Raw genomic sequence first — 22,003 nt, 5'->3', positions numbered from 1 at the left:
CTGGTCCTCTGTTCCTTTGGGCGCCTCAATGCACCATGTTCCCCAGGAACAAAGAGGCCCCACATCAAACCTCTGGACCATTAAACTTCTATCTATGCGGAAAAGAAAGTTGTTTCACACTGAAAGTTCAGTTCACAGGTTTTCTGAAACGTGACCAAAGCCCGCGGCTTTGGTGACTGAACCCGACCTGAAGCCTGTGCAGCAGTAGCTTGATGAGAGAAAAACTGGGACCCGGCTGGGACCCGACTGGAACCAGACTGGGACCAGACTGGGACCAGACGCGGGCCCAGAGCGTCTGGATCCACCCCCACCACCACGGCTGCCTGTCTGCTCTCAGACTCCAGTCTAGTCCGTGAGCTGCTAGCGTCAATCTAGAACAAGTCTGGGTGAACAAAGTGAACACTTACCAGCAGTCAGCAACAGCAGAGCTGCGGCGCTCACAGCGGTCCAGGGAGCCATGACTGGACCCGTGCAGAAGCGCTGAAGACGAGCAGGAGGCGAAAACAAGCGTGATGAGAGGAAACGGTGCAGAGGTGTGCTGCTCCCTCCTCAGTGAATCACTTCATCTCCAAGCCGCCGCCGCCGCCGCTGCTGCTGCAAAGAGCAGATTTCCTCCCTTCAAAGCGAGAGCAGAGAGGGGTGGGGAAAGTAAGCAGCGCAGATAAGACAGGAGGAGGAGGAAGATGTAGGAGGAGGAAGGAGGGAAGCTTTTCTCAAACAAGCTCACTTCTTTAACAAGTTTTTGAGTCATGAGGCGCCGCTGAGTGACGGCTCTGACAGGAAGGACCCACGACGAGCACGTAGGATGCGACCGGGCCTCTAGGTCATAGAGCACAGATGCCTGATCCGGACTCAGGTGGAAGCTGATAAAAGCTGGTTTCTCTGCTGTGGATGCGCTTGAAGAGTCACATCAGTCTGGAACTGAATCAGTTTAACTCCCCTTTTAATTATAACACAGTGGCATAAAGGTTTTCCGCTCCATCACGGTCTCGGTCACGGCCTCCGTCTTTATGCTGGTCTGTGTCTGTGATCGTCCTCATTCTAGCACCAACAGCTGCAGCTGGAATCACATAACAATAACTATTAAAACCTGATCGCTTTCTGCTTGAGTCTCGATCCTGCTGACCTCGGTCCCGTTTTGTGTCCGATGTAACGATTTGCCACAGACTAAACGCTGTCAGTACCTTTTGTCTGTGACATTTTGCATTTCTGTTGCATGTGAACAGAGAAACAGCAGCTGCACAGTAGACGTGTGGTTGGACTGGACACAGATCGGTTACACAGCCTCATCTCAGCTCAGATTAAATAATTAACACATTTTCAATTTTCTAACATGCATCACATGCACATCTGGTCACAGAATGATTTATTTATTGACACGTCTGCTGAACCTTTTAATAATTTCAATAATGCTCAGGGATTCATATTAGAGATTAAAATATTTTTCAGTTCATTTTCAATTTTTACAAATTTTCACTTAAAAATTCTTGAACATTTTGTAATTGTTCAAAATATTTGTATTCTAAATGTAGCTTTTTTTAATTCAACTTACTATATTTGTTATAACATTTAATATAAAGATGTATATGTGTGTGTGTGTGTGTGTGTGTGTGTGTGTATACACACATATACATATACATATACATATACATATACATATACATATACATATACATATACATATACATATACATATACATATACATATACATATACACATTATACTTGACCAGCGAAACGAGGAGCATGGAGTTACTGAACTTAGTTTTCACTGAGATGTTAGTTTGCGTGAATAAAACCTGAAGTCGTCTACGTCTCATTGTTTGGTTCCAGCAGATCACTCAGAAACGTTCTCACTTACGTTGACTCTTCTGTTCTCTTTTTGCATTTTTTGTCTTCAGTCCAGTTCTCAGTTCTGTTAATATCGTACTGCAACTAATTGACTTATTCTTAACAAATTTATTCTCTATATAGATATTATATAGATATTGTAAATAAAAGCCTTTGTCTAATATAATTCTACACGTAATAAACAGAGATCAACGCACTTTACTAAAGTACTACCGGAGGGTGTTTAAAGTTTAGAGCATTGAATGTCATCCTCTACAGAACCACGCTTTGTTCAGCAGAAGTACATCAGAAGAACAGGACAGAGCTGCTCCAGGTTGGACGTGTATGAACTGACCTGGAGCCGGTTTCTAAACCCGTGGACCTTTAGCTCCACTGTGACACCAGCGCTTTTCCTGGTTGCGACGTTCATTCCCACAGTGACTTTGGTTGAAACCAGAAACAACACAACTGTCAAACTCTGGTTCTGGTTGTGGTTCTGGTCCTGGTTCTGGTCCTGGTTCCTCGTCCTGGTCCAGCAGCAGATGAGAACACAGCCTGGCCTCCTACTCTTTCTCCTTCATTCACTGCCTGTGGCTGAGCCTGAGTGTGATTTATTAATTAAACCTGATTCTACTCTGCAGCCGCGTTGCGTGTTTGTCAGTTTGTCATCATGCAGCTTTGTTGAATTCATCTGGCTTCAGCCTCCGTGACCTCACATGGTGACAGAGCCTCCATCCAGTGATTCCAGTTCAGTATGTGACCATAACTTTCCAAGACGCAGCTCTGCTTGTTTACAATAGTAAGAGGGAGGGGACCTGAAATATCTCGGCTCTTGACTCATCTTAGTGCTTTACTCCATCACCTCCGTCACTCTGGTTCTGTCTCATCCTCCTCTGCTTTACGGAGCCGTAGAGGTGTCAAAAGCCCCGCCGACTTTCACCTCCTCTCATCAGAGGAAGCATCAGGCTGATCTCTCTCAGGACTTAAGCATTTGAATTGAGGTGAATTTCCCGTCACAGCGTGACCTGAACCTCCAACCAGTGTATAAATGAAGATAGAAATAAATCCTCCAAACATCAGATCACAGCAACATGAGAAACCCAAGCACCGTGAACATGTAAATGTTTGGTTTCTGCAGCACAGAACGTCAGGTTTTCTGCTCTATCCCCTCTTTTCTGTGGAAATTCTTGGTCTGGTGCTTTTTGTGGAGTGAGGCTGATAAGAATCATCACTTCCAATTTAAAAGCCTAACATTTACATTAATACATGGAACAAACGTGTTGAATATTTCATCTCTAATTGTGACTTTTATATGGAGGATTTTATTAAGTTATTAATTTATTAATAACTAACACGAAAACGTTAAATAAATAAATGTTAATAGGAGAACATTGTGATAACTAAATATAAAACAATATAAATTGTTAGGAGAATAACATTTATTAGAATCAATTTCAGAAGTAAGAAAAAAAGAAAAATACTGGGTTTGTACGTTTTAGGCACATTTTTACATTATATAATGTGAAGTTTCACTCCTGACTTTTGTAGATGAATCAAATAAAGGCAATTCAAACATCAGTCTTTGATTATTTGGTCAAGGTCCTGGTTATGAAGAGTCATATTCTAATGGTTTAATGTTGAAGGTGAAGTGTCGTCTTCATCGCCCTCTGACTGGCTTCATTTTTAAATTTATCCCATTAATGACATTTTGCTACCTGAGTCTTTGTTCTTTGTTACAGTTAAATACACTGACTATTATATGCTTATATACTCATAGCATAGCACTCAAGCATATTAGTTTATTTAAAAAAATGACTCATTCATCGGAAACAAACATAAAGAAAGAAAGAAACAACACATTTCTTTTAATTGTTCCCAATAGTTTCATGTTTCTGGCCTAATATCAGTAATAATACATGTAATAATCAACAAATATTAAAACTTCATGATTTTAAAAGACAAACTTTTGGCAAAATTATGAGATGACAGAAATGATGACAAAAATTAATTAATTCTTACAAAGATGCGTTGTTTCCTTCGCCACTGAAGAGTGGGTTCATGTTTCTGATGTAAGTGAACAGAGGATGTGGTTGACGGAGTGAGTGAGCAGCCAGAGGAGGCAATGTTTCACTCAGGACACGTCTGTTTCTGTCCACGGGGACCGTGTGCCGTCAAACCTGTGACACAACCAACCACACTACACATCTAATCAGCATCAAGCAGAACTGACATATGTATTCATGCTGCTCGTCTAGTTCTGTCTGTTTAGTGCAGTGAAGTCAAGAACTAGTGGGACACCAGGTTGAAGAACTGCTGAATCTGAATGAACAGAGGAGACCTGAGCACAGAGCAGCTTTAAAGCGACGCCTGTCAGCAGCTCCAGTAAAGTGACATGTGCCTCACACTTACCAGAAACACTGCCATCAGCTCTGCAGCACGTGTTGTGTAGGTGGGAGCCACAAACACACAGATTCCTCCATTCTGTTACTGACACCATGCGCACGATTCGTGGAAATGACGACTCCAAGCATTTGAATTGAAATCAACTTCAGATTTATTATTCACAACCCCCCAAAAAGGAGAAAGCAAAACCAAAAAGGTTCTTTTAATAATCTACAGTCATTATCATCGTATATTTCCTCACCATGAAAACAGATACATCCATCTGAATAATATTAATGCTAGACTATAATAGAACATCTCCCTTGTGCTTCTTCTAAAACACGGCGATACTACCCGGAACACGACCCGTCTGCGACAGACGGGCCCGAGCCCAGAGCCACTGCTGCGTTCACGTCTTCTAATCTGGACAAGAGGAGCTCATCGTGGTCTGAGTCACGTTAAGCTGAAGACAAATGTGTGGTGACTTACAGGCAGGACACAGACGACGGTGATGATAAAGTAAAGAGAACAGCAGGCCTTTTATTCGCACAGTCGAGACATTTAAAGGCTGTTTATGAAGTTTAAATATTGATCTGTCCAGGATCATTTGCTCATGATTCAGTTTCAACGTGCTTTGCAGACTACAGGCAGCAGCCTTCTGTTCAGCTCACACTCACCAGTGTCTCCTTCTGCTAAATAAAGATAATGCAACACATTATGTTGGAGTAGAGCTGCAGGCTGGAGCCAATGATGGCTCAGCCAGGTGACTGAGCAACAGGTCGTCACATATTGAGCCTTAAGTCATAAATGTGCGACTGCTGACGATCAGACATGTTTCACCTACAGCGACATGTACATTATATTAGAGGGCAGTGGAACCAGACCATCATTACTGAACACTAAAAGAACCGTTGCTAACAGCTGCTCCTTCAGTAGCTACAGTATCAGGAGCCCACAGTGATGGAAAAGCATTCATGAGACCCCTGCTTTCTTCTTCTGTGGTGTTTGTAGCATTACAGCATTTTAAAGGCTGGGATCAATTCAGTCCCTTACAGCTTTCTGTGTGTTATCATGAGCACTGGAGGCAACGGTGTTCAACTGTCCAAAGCCACGCGGTCCCTGGAGCAACGCAACATTTGGAGATTATTAAATGATCTTTTTGTTCCCTCCAGTTTAATTCCAATGATAATAATAGATAATAGATTTTGTCACACACAACTGATCAGTGATTCTCTCCAACAAAATGGAGATCACATGTTCTTTGAGGTTGTGAGCCAAAAGAAACAAAATGATATTTATGAGTGAAATGAAGCTTGTGTCTGGATTTTGCACCGTCGTCTCCAGTCTGGTTGCTTCTACAACTCATGCCTGTGGAACGCACGATGAAACATAAGGGGAGCTTTAAGAGGAGTCGCCCATTTCGTCAAGCTGCACCTTTTTCATTATTCATTTGAACCCAGTGATGGAGTGGAATATGAAAGGTTGAGGAACAAAACCACATGGAATCCCTTTGCTCTGAAACTTGTTTCAAAGCACAAGAAGCAAGAGCTGCTCCCAGAGAGAAGCCACTGTGTACTGAGAGCTGTTCTTTTCCACGCTGGTGGTAGTAGAAAAACAAACACGCGCTCACACTTGTTTAAAATTGACAAACTGTGAAGCCTGGCTCCAGACTGATATGTGGCTAATTGGTTTCTCCTCATGTACATAACAGTGGTGAGCATTTACAGAAACACCCACAAAACAAGAAGCGCCAAATCAATACATGCTGGACACAACACACTCCCAGAACTAGTCTCCACAAAGCCTCTGGTCACATGACAGGATATGAGAATACGCAATTCAATGTGGCGTCACTGCCACAAGTTTAAAGGGTGAGTGGTCTCTGGAATTACTAGAGGCTATTCTGCGTCCTGGGCACAGGTATAAGTGACAAATCAGTCAGCTACACACATGATGACCTCCTCAAACTCTGATCACCAAACTGCTACAGCTGCTCTGTTTTAATCTTATAATGAAACTAGACAGTAACTTTCCAGGACAAGCTGTTTCTTCAGTGCTCAAGAGATTATATGAAGCAAAGTTTCACTTAACGGAGACTGGTGTAGTGTTACAAAGACTGATCTGTTTTTGTATTTGTTGGAATGGGGAGTGCACTTGTGTGTTATAAGGACTTACTGATTGCCAAATAGCGACTCACTCACACACACACACACTTGAAATGGAAGAGAAATAGAAGAGGGATAATAAGAGGGCCAGATACATGTGTGTTAACTTTTAAACACAACGCAACAACCTGAGACTAGTGGGGGGGGGGGGGGGGGGGGTTGTAGGGTGACAGAGGAAAGAAAAAGGGCAGACAGGAGAATGCAAGATCGACAGACTGATAATTAGAAAAAGAGAAATAGTGCAACAAAGAGAAGTAAAGCAGGAGACCTCTTAAATCTGTGAGAAAGGAAAGACAGAACAGGTAGATACTCGGGGTAGAAGAGAGAGACAGGGAAATCAGAGAAAGACCAAGAGAGCGATGGGACAGAGGAGAAAAGGGCCAGACAGGCAAGAAGGGAAGCAGAGAGGGAGGAGCAGCAGTGCTCTCAGGAGTACGGCTGTGGAACTCCATATCCTGGTCTGTAGATGGGTCTGCCCGTTGGTGACTGGGAGTTGGAGTAGGTGGGCCCGGCTGGGTAGCTGTAGCCACCATAGTTGTAGGTGGCTGGGTAGGGTGCAGGGCCGCTCGGGGGGTTGCTGGGTGTGTACTGGCCAAACGCTGAGCCCGGGTATGGAGAAGGGAAGGCGGCTTGGGTTGGGTAAGGGCATGTGACTGAAGCTGGAGGCTCAAAGGCCGGCCTAGTGCTGGAGAAGCTTCCTGCGGGGGTAAAAGGTGAGCCAGAACTTGGGTACAGAGGGAACTGAGACGGTGGGTTGGCTGGAACCGAGCCTGCTGCAGCTGCCGCCGCCACAGGGGGAGGGATAGGGGGGGGCACAGGGTAAGGGCTGTAGGGCAGGCCGGAGGTGCCCCCTGTAGATGAAGAGGCTGGCTGAGAGGACTGAGCTTTGGAGTTTGGCTGCTGCTGATTTGTTGTCGGTCCTGTTGTCGTTGGCTGATTCCAGGGGCCCGTTGTGGCAGTGAGGTCCTGGCTGATGCCCGCCGATGATGTCATGGTGGGGGGATTGCCTTCGCTCCTCTGGCGGAGACTCTCCTGCAGTTTTTCTATCCGCACCCGTCTTGTGTGGGCGAGAGATCGCAGGGAGAGGAAGCGTTCCAGGAAGGAATCCAACGGGAGTGAGCCCTCCAGAAACTGATCAGCAAGAGTCTGCAGACAAAGACACAATCGCTGCTAAGCACAGAAACTGATGAAAGCACTGACTCCCTGTAAGCAGGCTTATGACACCACTACCTCCAACCACAGCTCAGTACCGTAGGTAAAGCTACTTCATCACATCTGTGGCCAGTATCAACTAGCGATGAGCATTAGTACTGCTTGTTAATGCTCATCTTTGCGAATAGGACGTGCTCATGCCAGAGCACGTCTGGCATCCCTACCTCAGGCCATCTGAACAATTCATATGCTTTGACGAACTGAAATGACACTGTGCAATAGGAAAAGCAGGTAAGGCTTAGACCTCAGGTTACTATGGGGGCTATTACAATTCTTCTGGTTTTTGAGACGGGTTCAGCTCCTCAATCATTTTCACTGTCTCACTACTACAATGACCTACAGTTTCATCTCAGACACTGAAGGTATTGTGAGGATTCTCTGCATTGCCTTTGACTAGAACATTCTCCTCTAACTTAAAGGAAATCTAGAGGTGCATTCCACTTAAGGCTAAGTGAGAACATAGTGATGAGTCCTTTTCTGTGAACAAATTATGAAGCTAACATTACATATCACTGCAAAAACGCATTCTACATTGTGTATAAGTGTCCCATCCTAGTCCTCAAGGGCCATTGTCCTGCTTATTTTCCAATTAGTCCTGCACAAAACTGATTACTTTGACTAGGTGTGTTCAGCCAATCAGTAGCTCACTGACACACCTGATCAAGGTGATCAGTAGGGAGAGTTGGAAAGCCACCAGGATTAGAAGGGTTGAGCACTGACCTCTGACTCTTCCTCTGTTTTGCTGCCCTCTGTCTGTAGTCTGGAGAGCAATGCCTCTGGAGACACCTGGCCAACCATCCCATCTGAGGAAGAAAGGCAACCACAGGGAACAAAAGGGAGACATAGATCAAAACATAGCACAGATGCTGGTGAGTCCAAGACAGAGACAAACTATGGGCCACAACATTGGAATAATGTCACATGGATGTGTCTCACAAAAAAAGATACACACAAGCCACTATTTTGTCAATTAAGACTTTTGAGTCTATGACCTCATTTATTCATTTAAGTCACCTATCTGGGCTGCTGGGGAACCATACACTGAGCTCTTCTCTCCATTCACATCTTTCTCCTCTAGTTGTTCTGCTCCTCTCTAGCTTTTTGAGAGCATATCCTTAACCTCCAAGCTGTTTGTTTCCAACCAAGCTGCCCAGTGAGGTTCTCTTCAGAACTGCATGTGCTAGTCAAGTGTGGTTTGTTGGATTTTGTGCTATATAGTATAGTTGTATTTGATATAATCTGGGAAATGTAAAGATTTTTCATGTAAAATATACAGGGACCAGAGATCAGGACCTCTCCAAAAATGAAAAGGCCTTATTAATCCTCCATTATGTCTGGCGTCAGGTGTTTATACTGTTCTGCTGAATACAATTTGCATTATGCTCCTTTGAATTATTAATCTTTTACTCTAATAATGACAAAAATGTCCAACAAACTAAACCTCTAGAAAGATGTCAGTTGGGTATGAAATTATCACTATTTTATTACAGACCCAGAATCTCGAAATCCTTTGTTTGTTTCATTGGTGAATGCACCAACTTCATGTTTTCACAGTAATATCAGATGATCAGAAGGACAATTGTAAAGTCAATATTTAGCTTTTACAATTCTAAAGTCAGATGGTCCAGTCTGTGAGCCCCACCTCTCAAAGAGCAGTGCTTTCTACAGGTTTCTCTGACAGCCTCCAGTTGAGAATATCTCTCCACCAGCAGTGCCTTCTGTGACTCAAGACGAGGCTTCATGTCCAGGTTTTGTTCAGCCAAGCTGCGATTTGAAGCCAAGGCCATCTCTCGCTCTAGCTGGATGTTTTGGATCTGAAGCAAATAATGACACAGACAATAAAAGATTTGCATTTGAGACAGACACACAGACAGACAGAGAGAGAGAAAAACAGACACATTGGTGTCAGGTGAAGACTAGACAACATGTGTAAAATCCAAACATCCACCTCTTCATTTTTCTTTTTTTCCACCTGGAAGGGCAAAACAATGTGACTAATGCCTCAGAATTTCCACTGACCCCATTGCTTACTTTGGACCTTACTACTGAAGTTTAGATTAGTTATAAAGCATAGTTTACCTTAGTTATTGAGCCGAGCTTCAAATGAATCAGCTCTGTTTTAGCAGAAGTCCTGACCTATGATAATAACCCAGGAATTGTATTATGTGGTACAAGCCACTTTTGAGGTAGTGGAGCTACAGTAGAGTGAATCCAAAAACCCTACAAAGCTATTTGGAGTTTGGAAGGGGAAGTCAGCTGTGTATTTATTAGTAGTAGTTAGCTGTACAATACTACTGAACTTTTGGTGTCTCAAAATATAATCAACTTTTCAAAACTCATAAATTAATATCCTCACTTCTTAAACAAAGTTTATATACATGAATCGGGTGGTTTTAAAGGACGCAGTAGAAAATGGCAGCCAAAAGGAAAGTGAAGTATAATTTTTACCTCGTCAGACTCCAGGGCCATTGCCGCCACCCTCTCAGGGTTGTCCAGGAGGTCCTGTAGCTCTGATTGGCTCAGGTCCTGGAGCTTCTCCATTTGATTCGCCAGGATGGCTGCCCGTCAGAGTAGAACCAGGAAATGTGAGTAAAAAACAATGTTTGGAAGCAGGAGGCTAGAGCAGGAGACAGACGCCTATAGCATGTGTGTTTTACTGTCCAGTAACCTCAGTAAATCACTAACATTAACGGGCTTATAAGGCCATTGTTGTCGGCTTAAGACAAAGCAAGCCATCACACTCAGAGCTGCTCCCGTTACAAACTAACACACTTCATACTACGTGGCAAACACAGGCCTGTTATGGTGACAGAAGTGATAGTAACTGATTTAGTGTGAACTATGTTGTTGACAGGTAGCTAACGGCTAGCTAGCATTAAACTCCTATAGACATAGATCGTGGGCGAGTGTAGGCCACAGAGCAGAACAAGCTGTTCACACAGGCACCGGTAGCGCTCATAAAAAGAAAAGCAGCAGGTACTTACACAACGCTAGCAACGCAAATTCCGCCTGACACTGAGCGGCGGTGACATCCAACACCACCTCTTTATTTACACTGACATGATACGTTCTCGGGATCCGCAAGCTGTCCTCACTCAACCTACCTCGACGAAAACCCGCAGACTAATTTTCGAAGCACTTGGGCCGGTAAAGTAGCCAGCTGCTGGGCGACGGTCAATCTCACCTGATGGGTTCGCGTTGAACAATCTGACGATGACAACAACACTTCGTACGATCGCAATGTCAGGCACTGAGCCACCGTCAACTTCGAAGGGAGCGATCAAAAACGGTGCCCAGGATGATGCCCCTCTATCCAGACGTCCGCTGCCACACGTCTCGGTATTCCGACGACGCTTACGTCAATAAATACCCGACTCCAATGACGAGAATGTGTTGGAACACGACAAAATATTGACTAAAAATTAGAAAGTTTCACTCCTAACTGACAGAAACCGCCGCCATTTTAGGAACCAACCACATCCGTCTGTTTGCTGGGGGTGTTCGGATAAAACTAAAAGATGCCACAATCGGTCCAGAACTGAAACAAACTCCAGATATTGTTGAACACTTTGTGAATAATTACTGTTAGTCGACAAACGTGTAAAACGTCACCTGCGCGCGTCAACGTTGGCTGCCCCCCACAGGTCCAGGTAATGGTACGGTCCAAGCTCAGCTGACGGGAGGGAAACCCCTGCAGTATGTGACGGCGATCTTCCGCTCGCTGCTGCCAGGGTCCCTCCAACAGCCGCCAGCGGAGCGACGGAACGAATGAGACCTTCAGAGCGGTCATAGTCTGTTGCTATGGGCTTTATCAAGCACCTGCATGGTATAAATGTTTCGACATATCATTTACCAATGCCTAAATTAGGTATTATTTAAAAACAAGTCTAGGTTGCCAGGTGGTGGAAAACCCTGCTCTAATTATTAATTACGCATGTTTGAAGATAATTTAAAAGCGTGTTAAATATTTTCTGCACACATATTAGAGTACAAGAAGCACTTTACTCAAAGGCATTTGATTAGAAAGAAGAGAAAGCAGGAATAGATCTCCTGTGATCTTTTATGTTCCTGCACAATTTTGCATCTATTTATTCTGTATCTTGCTGTCAGGGGTAACTACACTGGCCTTTTCCTTCATCCTGATGTTTTAACCCCTGGGGATCATTGAGCTGCTAGTGTCATGATCCCTGGTCTGGTTCTGCCTAGTCCAGGAGTGTCAAACTGAGTCCTCCAGGGCCGCTGTCCTGCTGGTTTTCCAACCCCTAGATGTCAGCTGACTTATCCAGCTGTTGAACACGCCCAGTAATCAGTAGTAGCTAAAGTAGAGAGAGATGGAAAACCAGCAGAACAGTGGCCCATGTTTTACACCCTAGGCCTTTTCACTGTTAACCACTGGACATGCCCACTGCATCCAGTCCTCCGACTTCCTCATCTTCCCCTTTATTTCCCTCATTAAATAATCCCACTCATCTTTCTCTCCCACCTCCTGCCTCAGTCCTCAGGTCATTAAAACCTTGCTTTGTGAAACCCTGTATTACAGTATATCTTTTCGTGCTTTGATAAGTTATGCCAATGTTACTTTGTAACCATGCTTTGTGGTTCTGTAGCCACATTTGAGATTGAGTTGTTATTGAAGGTGAATCCACTTTCCACTACACTGAGAGTAGTTGCTTTACAACTTATGTGTATTTTCATTTTGTGTGGTTCAATATTTCTTATAGTTGAAATAAACCTTGATATGAATTGTGTTTATTGACGCAACACCCATAGATGAGAGTAGGAATGTCACTCACCTTTTGACCCCCTGGCCCCTGACATACTTATTGACATGCAGGAACAGCTTAACAAAGCTACTACTCCCAGAACACCTGCCTCATATAACGTTCTGTGGGACACAGATTAAAAATAAATATGCTAAGACATCTACACACACTCACATCTAATTACTAGCTGACATTTTATTATACATATTATTGCATGGATGAAGATCAACCCTTACAGAGGAGTTGGACAGACTGATGTTCCACCGGTAGGAAGGATCTCTGGTGGAACACCTAATACTGATCAGCCTCTGGCTGAAGGTGCTCCTCTGTCCAGCCACACACTGTGTAGGGGTGGAGGTGTTGTCTATAGAGAGGAGTTGGACCAGCATCCTCCTCTCAGCATGCATAGGGTCCAGCTCCACCCCCAGAACAGAACCAGCCCTCCTGATCACTTTGTCCAGTCTATTACTGTCTGCTCCATTCATGCTGCTGCCCCACAGACCCCAGCATAGAACACTACACTGGCCACCACAGACTCATAGAACATCCTCAGCATGGAGCTGCAGACGTTGAAGGACCTGAGCCTCCTCTGGAAGTACATCCTGCTCTGGGCCTTCTTGTTCACAGCTGAGGAGTTCTTTATACAGTCCAGTTTATTGTCCAAGTACACTATTTGTACTTGTTCACCACCTCCACCTCTTCATTTTTAATAGTAAGACGGGTGACAGCACTCCCAGATTTCCTAAAGTCCATCAACAGCTTAGTTTTACCACACCAGTCCACAAAGCTGTCCACCACTCAGGACTCTGAGTTGTACCTGAAGTCGGAGGTGTCCCAACACCCCCCACAATCCAGTCCAGAGGTCTGTAATGTTGCAGAGGTTTGCAGAACCGTTCATGGAGAGGTCTCTGCTAATCACCATGTGGCTCTGATATCTGGCCCACAACACCTATAAGCATCCTCAGTATCAGTGATGGGTGTTGCTTGTATGAGCAGGCTTCACAGCAGCAGACAGGGCACTAGGATACTGAGCTGAGCCTGTGTCTCTAGTGTAGCTTCTCAACAGCTGTTTGAGCATTTTGTTTATGAACTTATGTGTGTGTGTGTGTGTGTGTGTGTGTGTGTGTGTGTGTGTGTGTGTGGTGTGCAATGTGACAGGTGTTTGCTCTGGCGCCCTCTAGTGGCTATGCCCAGTAACTACCACTCACTCTAGGTCACTACGTTCAGGACGGTGCCTCATTTATGGCTGAAGAAAAGGCTTTTATGTGTTAGATGTATTAACTGTAAGTGTCGTTCAGACATCAGCATGGTGCATCAGACGTTGTGGCAATTGTGTTATTAAAAACAGGACCTCAAGTGGGAGCAGAACTTCAGCTCCATCACCAAGAAGGCTCAGCAGAGGATGTACTTCCTGAGGCAGCTGAAGAAGTTCCACCTCCTGTGAAGATGTTGGTATGAGCTGAGTTTACTTCAGGATGGTTTGTATTATCTGGGTCAGATCTTCTCCATTCAGCTTTCCCCATCAGGGGTTTTCACAGCAGATCATCCTTTTTTCATCTCACTCTATCCTAGGCTTATTCTACTCTGACACCAGCCAACCTTATGTCCTCTCTTTCATACATAAATCTCCTCCATGGTTGTCATCTTACCTGGCAGCTCCATCTCTAACAACCTTCTACCCATATATTCACCGTCCCTCCTCTGCATGTCCAAACCATCTCATTCTGGCCTCTCTGACTTTGTTGCTAACACAGGCAACGTGAGCCGTCCCTCTGATGAGCTCATTCCTGATCCTGTCCAACCTTTTTACTCCTAAGGAGAACCTCAGCATCTCCATCTCTGCCTCCTGTCTCTTCCTCACTGCTACCGTCTCTAACCCACAGAGCAGAGCTGCTCTCACTGTCTTTACACCTTTCCTTTGACACTCTTCCTCCACCCGCTCCACTCGCCTCTTCACCTCTTTTCCACACTCATCATCACACTAAACTGTTAAACTCCTGCACCTTCTTCACCTCAGCCCCTGTAGCCTCACTGTTCTACCTTGACCCCTCGCATTTAGACACATGTATTCTGTCTTACTACCACTGACTTTCATGCCTCTTCTTTCCAGAGCAAACCTCCACCTCTCCAGCTGTTCCTCCACCTGCTCTCTACTCTCACTGCAGATCAAACATCATTGTCCAGGGAGATTCCAGTCTGACCTCGTCTGTAGCCTGTCCATCAGCACAGCAAACAAAAAGGACTCAAAGCTGATCCTAGGTGTCGTCCCACCTCCACCTTGAACTCTTCTTTCTGACCTACAGCGCATCTCACCACTGTGAAACAAATGTATTAGTAGTGCAGCCACCCTACACCCTGTCAACCTCCACTAAACATTATTATCTAAAGTGGTATAATGTGAAGACCTAAAGGTTTGATTAAAATGTTGAATAGAAATCTGCATTAAAATATTAAGGCTTATATGAAACACAGACTCAACAAATGCTTAGTAATACACAGACCATTTATAATTGCTAAATGCGGCTAAAATATAAGGCGCAGAGTGATAATAAATTAGGAGACGATTGGGAGCCACAAGAAGCAAATCTGTGAAAAGAGACGCACTTCCCATCACTGTACGGCACAGACACAGACCATATTTAAATGAACTAACATATTTATATAGAGGCGTGTCACGGGAGGAGTCTGCTACTCAATCATCTATGCTCAGTTCTACATTGGTTGGTAGGTACGAAGGAAACATAGTAGCGATAGATACATCTGTACTCACGCAGTTTTCTGGATTTGAATTTACGCCAATTATTATACAGTAGTAGTACTATTATTATTACTATTACTGTATAGTTTGTATAGCTTTTAGTTTGACTGTATTTTATTATTTTATTTTGTTCTGTTCCTTGTAGACAAGCAAAGTAAGAGTTTCATTGCACAGGAGAACCTGCAAATACAGTATGGCAATAAACACGTTTGACTTTTATTTGTTACTATTAATAGACAGACAACTTTAGGCTGTGAAGAACAAGAACAGCTGGTTCCAGGTTAAGAAGTGTTTATTCACAGTGATGAGGGTCGTCGGGAGTCTGGCACCTGGACCTATATCTTTTCTTTGTTGCGTCCTAAGGAATTTGTTCCTCATTATATTGTGATATCTGATTGGTTTTGAGGGTCGCCGCCGCCCTCCTCCTCTGGGCAGAGATGCTTCACATCCTCATCGTTGAGCATCTCCTGTGCGTACACGTCATTCATGTCTATGAGCATATGGTCTAACTCCCAGGTCCATCTACACCATCACATTCTTTTCCTTACACAGGTGCTACACAACACAGCGGTTAGTACTGGAACTAGGGTTTAACAGGCAGCATCTCACATACAATAACATTCAACCAGCAGATGGTGTGTGACTATGGTGAGAGCCATTTCTAGCCAACACGTGTGTCTGCTCTGGGCATCAGTTCGTTTTCAGTGCTTTGAGGGCTGAGAGTGACAGGAGGCCGTGAAGGACCATGGCAGCCACATCGTAGAGCAGCAGAAGCAGGGTGAGGCTCCAGTGATAGGCCTGCAGATGAACAGTCGTTACAGGACCACAGAACCACAGAACCACAGGACCACAGAACCACAGAACAACTGATTGTAACGGACACTGACCGCCAGGATTTCGGACGGACAATTAAAGTGGGAATTGTAGAAACCGTGTTCGTCGCCTGAACACAGTCTTTTAGTCTGGATGGTGCTGAGGTTGTAGCAGTACAGGCAGAAGGCGAGCAGCGCCAGCAGCAGCCCGCCCACGTTGCCGTAGGCGCAGCCTTGGAGCTGTGGCGGCAGGGAGGTCCACATCACTGCTACGGTTAATACGGCTGTGTTATCTGAACCTGTGGTGGCAGTGATGTGTGTGAATTTACCAGCTGCCTGTGGGGATTCCTCTCATTGGCCATGGTGAGCGAGCCTCCGGCCACAATCTACAAAACACACACACACACACACACACACACACACACACACACACACACACACACACACACACACACACACACACACACACACAATCACTTCTAGTTCAACCACATATCGATCATCAAGATACAAAAGCAGAGATGGTAACAACTGGGCCCCCGTGTGTTCGCTGTCACCCAACCTGGTTTGGTTTACGTCATCCAGAGTAACATGAGGCTGTGTGAGTGTGAGTGGACTCACCCCGCTCTGTGCGTGACATGCCTTCTGCCTAGGTTGGCTTTTACAGGAGCCACGACACGCAGGTCTCCTTACTGATTCATGCTGAGGTTCTGATGGGCCTTAGTACTGGAACACTTACCACGATTCCCAACACCAGCGGCAGAACATAGAGCTTAGGGAGACTTTGGTCTATGTGCAGGAGAGGGACACACAGCATGACCTGGAAGAGCCCCAGTAGGATGGTCACCACCTGCACACACACACACACACACACACACACACACACACAGCGTTACAGAGCTGTGACACTGACTCGTCCTGGTGCTGAGAGTTTCTGACTCACCGCAGCAGATTCAGGGTCAAACCATGCAGAGAGGCGCTGCAGCCTGGCGCCGGTGGCTGCTACGGCTGACATGTTACTGCAAAACAGATATCCACCATGAGACGAGCACCAAATGGCTAAACTGAGACACGACACGCGTCAGCCAGCGTCTGAACCAACGAGTCTCATCGCTGTCCACACGGGTCCGGCCTCCACGTCGCCCTATCACACCTCGCCTGGACTTTATGCTGCAGTTTCCTCGTGTTTACGCTGTTTGACTATGTTGATCGCTGCTGCCTTTCCCTCCTTCTGATGAGAAGAGCCTTGCATTTACTTCTATTATTGTCAAACATGTAAAGGTCTTAGTGCTGCTCTGTCATAGCAGGTCCTTTATTCACATAGTAGATCAACGTTTCCTGTTTATGTGAAGGGGCAGATTCTTGTAATATTTGACTGATACCAGCACTCATTCCCACTCCTCCACACGTGAAACTGGAGAACTTGCTTCGCAAGCTGCAACAACAAGAACAGAAATATGAGAGAAAAGTGCAATGGACCAGAACCTCCGACGAATGGTAGCAAAACTCTGGATGTGGAGAGGCTCAAGAAATGAAATGCTTCGTTAGGTCTTGTTACTGCAACAGGAAAACTGTCAGCGCCAGTGAAAAAGTGCAAAACCCCATGAGTGGGAGAGCGGAAAACAGCAGAGACAAAGCGGAGCAGAGCGGCTGCAGTTGTGCAACACCATGTGTGTGTCCGAGCAGATGTGTTTGGACAGAGCATTGAGAAACACAAACACAATAAGGTAGTGAAAGCCAGAAAAAGACGAACAGAAAAGCGTGCGTGGCCGTGTTACTTCATCAAAACCACATGTCAGAAGCTCTTAGGCAGGAATTCTGCAGGATGAGAAGCAGATGTGGTCAGAGGAAGAGGAGGGGGAGGAGGAAGAGGGCCGGGTGATGACGAAACGCTCGGTTGCACTTCTGCTCGTGCTCTGCGGCGAGCGTGGAGACGCGTCCGCTGCCGGGGGGCGGGGGGGGGGGGGGGGCTGCACGTTCACCAGGATCGGCTCCACAGCTTTTAGCGGCGCTTCCATTGGGACGGTCACGTGAACAGCTGCGCTCGCTCCTTCCTCTCGGTTCTGGCAGCTGCACAGTAACGCACCCTTCCCGTCCCAACAACAAGCTGACCGGCCCAATAAGGAACGCGCACATTCTCAGTACTTATCAGCCCATCGGTGTGGGCCAGTAGGTGCCTGCTCTACCTGCTAGCTCACAGGTTAAGGTTGGGGTTAGTTAACACAATACAGCTAGTTAGAGGCTAAGTTCTAGCTAATACAATCAAAATCACAAACAGTCGATCGACAACTGCTCGACAGCGCCCCTACAGGTGCGTCAGTGGGTTTCATCACCCGAACTGTGACGTACCTAACGGACAGACGACCTGCTGCACCCACTCAGCGCTGCCAGTTACAGTGCGTACTGATACTCAATGAACCAATGAACCAGTGAATGGCGTCCGCAGCCTGGAGGGAGCTGCTCCTTCAGTTCATATATTATACGTATTACAGCTCAGGCCCAGAAGGTTCTGCCCCCACCCCGTGTGTGTTAACAACTTATATTCTACTACACGAGCCCGACCAGAACCAGACTCAGAGGTCAGAGACGCAGTGGATGCTCCACACTTTCAGACGCAACGTAACAACACAAACTAGTCACTAACGCGTCGGGGTCCACTTACCTGCAAACGTCCGGTCGCTGCCCTTCGAATCAAGCTTCAACCGAAACGATACCAAGTTGAGTTAATTTGTGGCTCTGTCCAGAGAGAGGAGAGGCGGCGGAGGAGGAGCTCAGCTGCTGCGCCCCAGCCTCCAACACACACACACACGCACGCACGCACACACACACACACACACACACGGTAAAAGCAGCCAGAGTCCGAGACGAGCAGGACGCGCGGCAGCGGAGGTAAGAAGGCGACGCTGGGCTCTGGTTTGGGTCTGCGGTTCCGGTGCCGGTGGGATCTGATCCAAAGGCTGGTAACAATGGAGCAACAACGACCATGTTACACAACTGGAGCCGTCGGGCCTCACGCTGAGGAACCAGAACCCAACGAAACAGTGGTGTCGTTAGAACGTGACGCGCGGGTTATTACGCAGCAAACGTGAATGTATTATTGAGGAGATAACGATGTTTGTGCGGAGGCTTTGACCAGCTGATGTGCTCTGTTTAGTCTGTGGCATGTGATCTGGCTGTGAAAACGTTTGGACATTAGCTGAGGTTCTGCGTGAAGCTGCGGGTTTGACCTCTGACACCACCAGCTACAGATCAAACGCAATTAAATATATATATATATATATGATATACTTCATATATAGATTAAATTAGATTAGATTTCTTGGCGACGATGATGAGGCAACAGGGACTTCAGGGCTGGTACTGATGAGTCCTTGCTGTCTGCTTGCAGGTGATGGCTGTGGCAGTTACCAGGGATCTCACCGTGCAGGTGTCGGAGGATGTGAACACTGTGAAGCTGACTGACACACAGCAGGCTCTACGCACTGCCGTCCAGAGAGGAGAACCCAAGAGTCTGGGGGTGAGTCTGAAACCTGAGGAGCAAGAGGCCCATGGGGGCTGGGTCCAGGACCCTTTCTCCTTGTTGATTTCTTGTGGTTTGATACTGAGTGTGTGTGTGTGTGTGTGTGTGTGTGTGTGTGTGTGTGTGTGTGTGTGCGTGCGTGCGTGCGTGCGTGCGTGTGTGTGTGTGTGTGTGTGCCAGGTGAGCCAGGTGATGCTGGGACTTATGGTCATGTCCTACTCCATCCCTCTACACTTCACGCAGTCCACGGAGGTGGTGATCCTGGGGGTTCCCTGGTGGAGCGGCCTGATGGTGAGTGTGTGTGTTCACTGTGTGACCGGTGGAACATCCACCTGGTGACTGATCTACTCTCCCATTACTTGCAGTTCATTATAGCAGGAGTCGTCGCCATTGTCTTGGACAAACACTGCAGCTTTAGGAATGTGAGTGTGGCCTCAGCCTGTATAGATGGTGTGAGTGGAAGCGAGTGGGGGTGAGACGCTGTGTGTGCTGTGTCCAGTTGCAGGTGTGTCTGCTGGTGACGGTGGTATCTTTGGTGCTGTCTGTGGTGGCCATTATCATCTACTCTGTGGATATAGAGAGGAACCCTGAGGTGGATTGCTCCATGGACTTACATAGCTGCAATGAAAAGTACTATGCTGTGGTCAGTGCACCTTTTGCTTCACAACTTCACATTTGCACGATTTGAGCTTCTCGGGCTGACCACAGATTTTGGGAGAGATTTTGAGAGAAAAGGTGCTTCAGTGGCAAAATGCTGGCCTAACGTTGAGACTGACTTTGTCTGCTTCCACAGAAAATGAGCCGAGGCCTGAAATCATCCCTGCTTCTCTTTACTGTGGCCCAGACGGTGATCTCTGGGCTCCTCGGCTTCCTGCTGCTCAGGCAGAGACGTAATTTCGGCCAGTACAGCGTAAGCCAGACACAAGCAAATACCAACAGACACCAAAAGACACCAGCAGACACCAACAGACACTAACAGACACCAACAGACACCAACAGACACCAACAGATGCAGACAGACACCAAAAGACACCAACAGACACCGAAAGACACCAACAGACACCAACAGACACCAACAGATGCAGACAGACACCAAAAGACACTAACAGACACCGAAAGACACCAACAGACACCAACAGATGCAGACAGACACCAACAGACACCAACAGACACCAACAGATGCAGACAGACACCAACAGACACCAACAGACACCAACAGATGCAGACAGACACCAACAGACACCGAAAGACACCAACAGACACCAAAAGACACCAGCAGACACTAACAGACACCAACAGACACTAACAGACACCAACAGACACCAAAAGACACCAGCAGACACCAGCAGACACCAACAGACACCAACAGATGCAGACAGACACCAACAGATGCAGACAGACACCAACAGACACCAACAGACACCAACAGACACCAGCAGACACCAACAGACACCAACAGATGCAGACAGACACCAACAGACACCAACAGACACCAACAGACACCAACAGACACCGAAAGACACCAACAGACACCAACAGACACCAACAGATGCAGACAGACACCAACAGATGCAGACAGACACCAACAGACACCAACAGACACCAACAGATGCAGACAGACACCAACAGATGCAGACAGACACCAACAGACACCAACAGACACCAACAGACACCAACAGACACCAACAGATGCAGACAGACACCAACAGACACCAACAGATGCAGACAGACACCAACAGACACCAACAGATGCAGACAGACACCAACAGATGCAGACAGACACCAGCAGATGCAGACAGACAGCTTCATGTGAAGGTCCAGACACCTTTAGTTGAAAGTTTGAGAAGTATCCAACCGTGCAGAGTAGATCACTGGGACAGAACAGCTCCAGAACCACAGCTCTGCTGGTCAGCAGTGGTCAGAAGGAAGGAACAACGGGTCACAGGAGTCGAAGGCTCGGTGAAGTCTGACTCCGACTCACAGACGAGCTACTGCAGCTCCAGTTAGTGCTGGTTCTGGTGCAGCAGCATCACAGGCTGTCTGACCTCCAGATGTTACATCACATTAAGCACAAGATCTGAACCCGTCAACATAAAGACTAAGTGGACGACTCTTCCTCTTTGTCTCGTAGTCTCTGGACCAGGCTGCTGCTGTCACGTCCTCAATGCTCCTCAGCCCTGAGCACAACTGATCTTGATGGAACCCAGGAGGCGACCTAACAAAGGCACTGATGTGTGAGACAACAACACTGCATGTAGACGTTGTTGTCGTTTAGTCAACACATACTAATGTAAAGGACTTTCCCTGTATTCTACCCTGCTCATTATCCTCCTGCTCCTGTGAAATGTTTCCCTTCCTCGTCTTTGCTTCTCTTCATCTACACACTCGTAGTATTTACTGTATGTTTGAGTCCATGTTGAAACATCTGAGCAGCTCAAATGAAGCTTTGTGTCATAAGCTCCACTGTGTGAGGCTCTAATTTCTCTGGAATGTTTCTGACCTCATCCTTTGGACGACCTCTCCTTCCTGTCTGTCCACACAGCACTCCTTTCTTTGAGAGA

At 46.3% G+C, this 22,003-nt stretch overlaps 4 protein-coding genes across 9 annotated transcripts in view; 1 reads left to right on the top strand and 3 right to left on the bottom strand.

Moving 5' to 3' along the window:
- Positions 1-665, bottom strand: part of tmem132a (transmembrane protein 132A) — a 13,308-nt gene extending 12,643 nt beyond the window's left edge. For 2 of the 3 annotated variants that reach the window (XM_055505251.1, XM_055505279.1), the window contains exon 1: positions 408-664. The gene's annotated coding sequence lies outside the window, so the exon portion shown is untranslated. Of the gene's footprint in view, positions 1-407 lie in introns of all 3 variants that reach the window. The other variant, XM_029143027.3, reaches the window with a different exon arrangement.
- Positions 666-4,366: 3,701 nt separating this feature from the next.
- vps37c (VPS37C subunit of ESCRT-I) lies at positions 4,367-11,394 on the bottom strand. Of its 2 annotated transcripts, none has more exons than XM_029143419.3 (5): positions 11,202-11,394; positions 10,038-10,147; positions 9,232-9,403; positions 8,310-8,392; positions 4,367-7,523 (listed from the first exon to the last, which is right to left on the bottom strand). In XM_029143419.3, exons 1-5 carry the CDS (start codon positions 11,377-11,379, stop codon positions 6,804-6,806), a joined length of 1,263 nt encoding a protein of 420 aa, XP_028999252.1. In that variant the 5' UTR covers positions 11,380-11,394; the 3' UTR covers positions 4,367-6,803. The 2 variants fall into 2 exon arrangements, with proteins under 2 accessions (XP_028999252.1, XP_028999262.1); XM_029143429.3 differs by lacking the exon at positions 11,202-11,394 and adding an exon at positions 10,774-11,087.
- A 3,903-nt stretch (positions 11,395-15,297) lies between these two features.
- Positions 15,298-18,726, bottom strand: si:dkey-9i23.16 (uncharacterized protein LOC571915 homolog). The gene is made up of 6 exons (XM_041070050.2): positions 18,585-18,726; positions 16,866-16,941; positions 16,662-16,772; positions 16,252-16,308; positions 15,998-16,162; positions 15,298-15,908 (listed from the first exon to the last, which is right to left on the bottom strand). The coding sequence occupies exons 2-6, from the start codon at positions 16,935-16,937 to the stop codon at positions 15,801-15,803; spliced, it is 513 nt and encodes a 170-aa protein (XP_040925984.1). The 5' UTR covers positions 16,938-16,941; positions 18,585-18,726; the 3' UTR covers positions 15,298-15,800.
- tmem176 (transmembrane protein 176) lies at positions 18,676-21,899 on the top strand. 3 transcript variants are annotated; one of them, XM_029144241.3, is made up of 7 exons: positions 18,676-18,811; positions 19,311-19,439; positions 19,623-19,733; positions 19,808-19,864; positions 19,942-20,085; positions 20,236-20,352; positions 21,574-21,899. In XM_029144241.3, exons 2-7 carry the CDS (start codon positions 19,314-19,316, stop codon positions 21,631-21,633), a joined length of 615 nt encoding a protein of 204 aa, XP_029000074.1. In that variant the 5' UTR covers positions 18,676-18,811; positions 19,311-19,313; the 3' UTR covers positions 21,634-21,899. The 3 variants fall into 3 exon arrangements, with proteins under 3 accessions (XP_029000074.1, XP_029000094.1, XP_029000085.1); XM_029144261.3 differs by having other exon boundaries at positions 18,769-18,878; XM_029144252.3 differs by having other exon boundaries at positions 18,773-18,882.
- Positions 21,900-22,003: the final 104 nt, after the last annotated feature.

The sequence above is a fragment of the Betta splendens genome, chromosome 1 (assembly GCF_900634795.4).
Source record: "Betta splendens chromosome 1, fBetSpl5.4, whole genome shotgun sequence".
Taxonomy (NCBI): domain Eukaryota; kingdom Metazoa; phylum Chordata; class Actinopteri; order Anabantiformes; family Osphronemidae; genus Betta; species Betta splendens.
This window is presented reverse-complemented; position numbering and strand designations above follow the sequence as displayed.

Bases quoted from the DNA above. Each gene is read 5' to 3' on its own strand.
- vps37c (XM_029143419.3), bottom strand. From the start codon at position 11,379: ATGACCGCTCTGAAGGTCTCATTCGTTCCGTCGCTCCGCTGGCGGCTG. The intron at 10,148-11,201 runs GTGACGTTTTAC...TCTGACGGGCAG, and splicing joins GCCAACGTTGACGCGCGCAG to CCATCCTGGCGAATCAAATG. The intron at 8,393-9,231 runs GTGGGGCTCACA...TTTCTTCCTCAG, and splicing joins AAAGCACTGCTCTTTGAGAG to ATGGGATGGTTGGCCAGGTG.
- tmem176 (XM_029144241.3), top strand. From the start codon at position 19,314: ATGGCTGTGGCAGTTACCAGGGATCTCACCGTGCAGGTGTCGGAGGAT. The intron at 19,734-19,807 runs GTGAGTGTGTGT...CATTACTTGCAG, and splicing joins CCTGGTGGAGCGGCCTGATG to TTCATTATAGCAGGAGTCGT. The intron at 20,086-20,235 runs GTCAGTGCACCT...CTGCTTCCACAG, and splicing joins ATGAAAAGTACTATGCTGTG to AAAATGAGCCGAGGCCTGAA.
- si:dkey-9i23.16 (XM_041070050.2), bottom strand. From the start codon at position 16,937: ATGTCAGCCGTAGCAGCCACCGGCGCCAGGCTGCAGCGCCTCTCTGCA. The intron at 16,773-16,865 runs GTGAGTCAGAAA...GTGTGTGTGCAG, and splicing joins TTGACCCTGAATCTGCTGCG to GTGGTGACCATCCTACTGGG. The intron at 16,309-16,661 runs GTAAGTGTTCCA...TGTGTTTTGTAG, and splicing joins CGCTGGTGTTGGGAATCGTG to ATTGTGGCCGGAGGCTCGCT.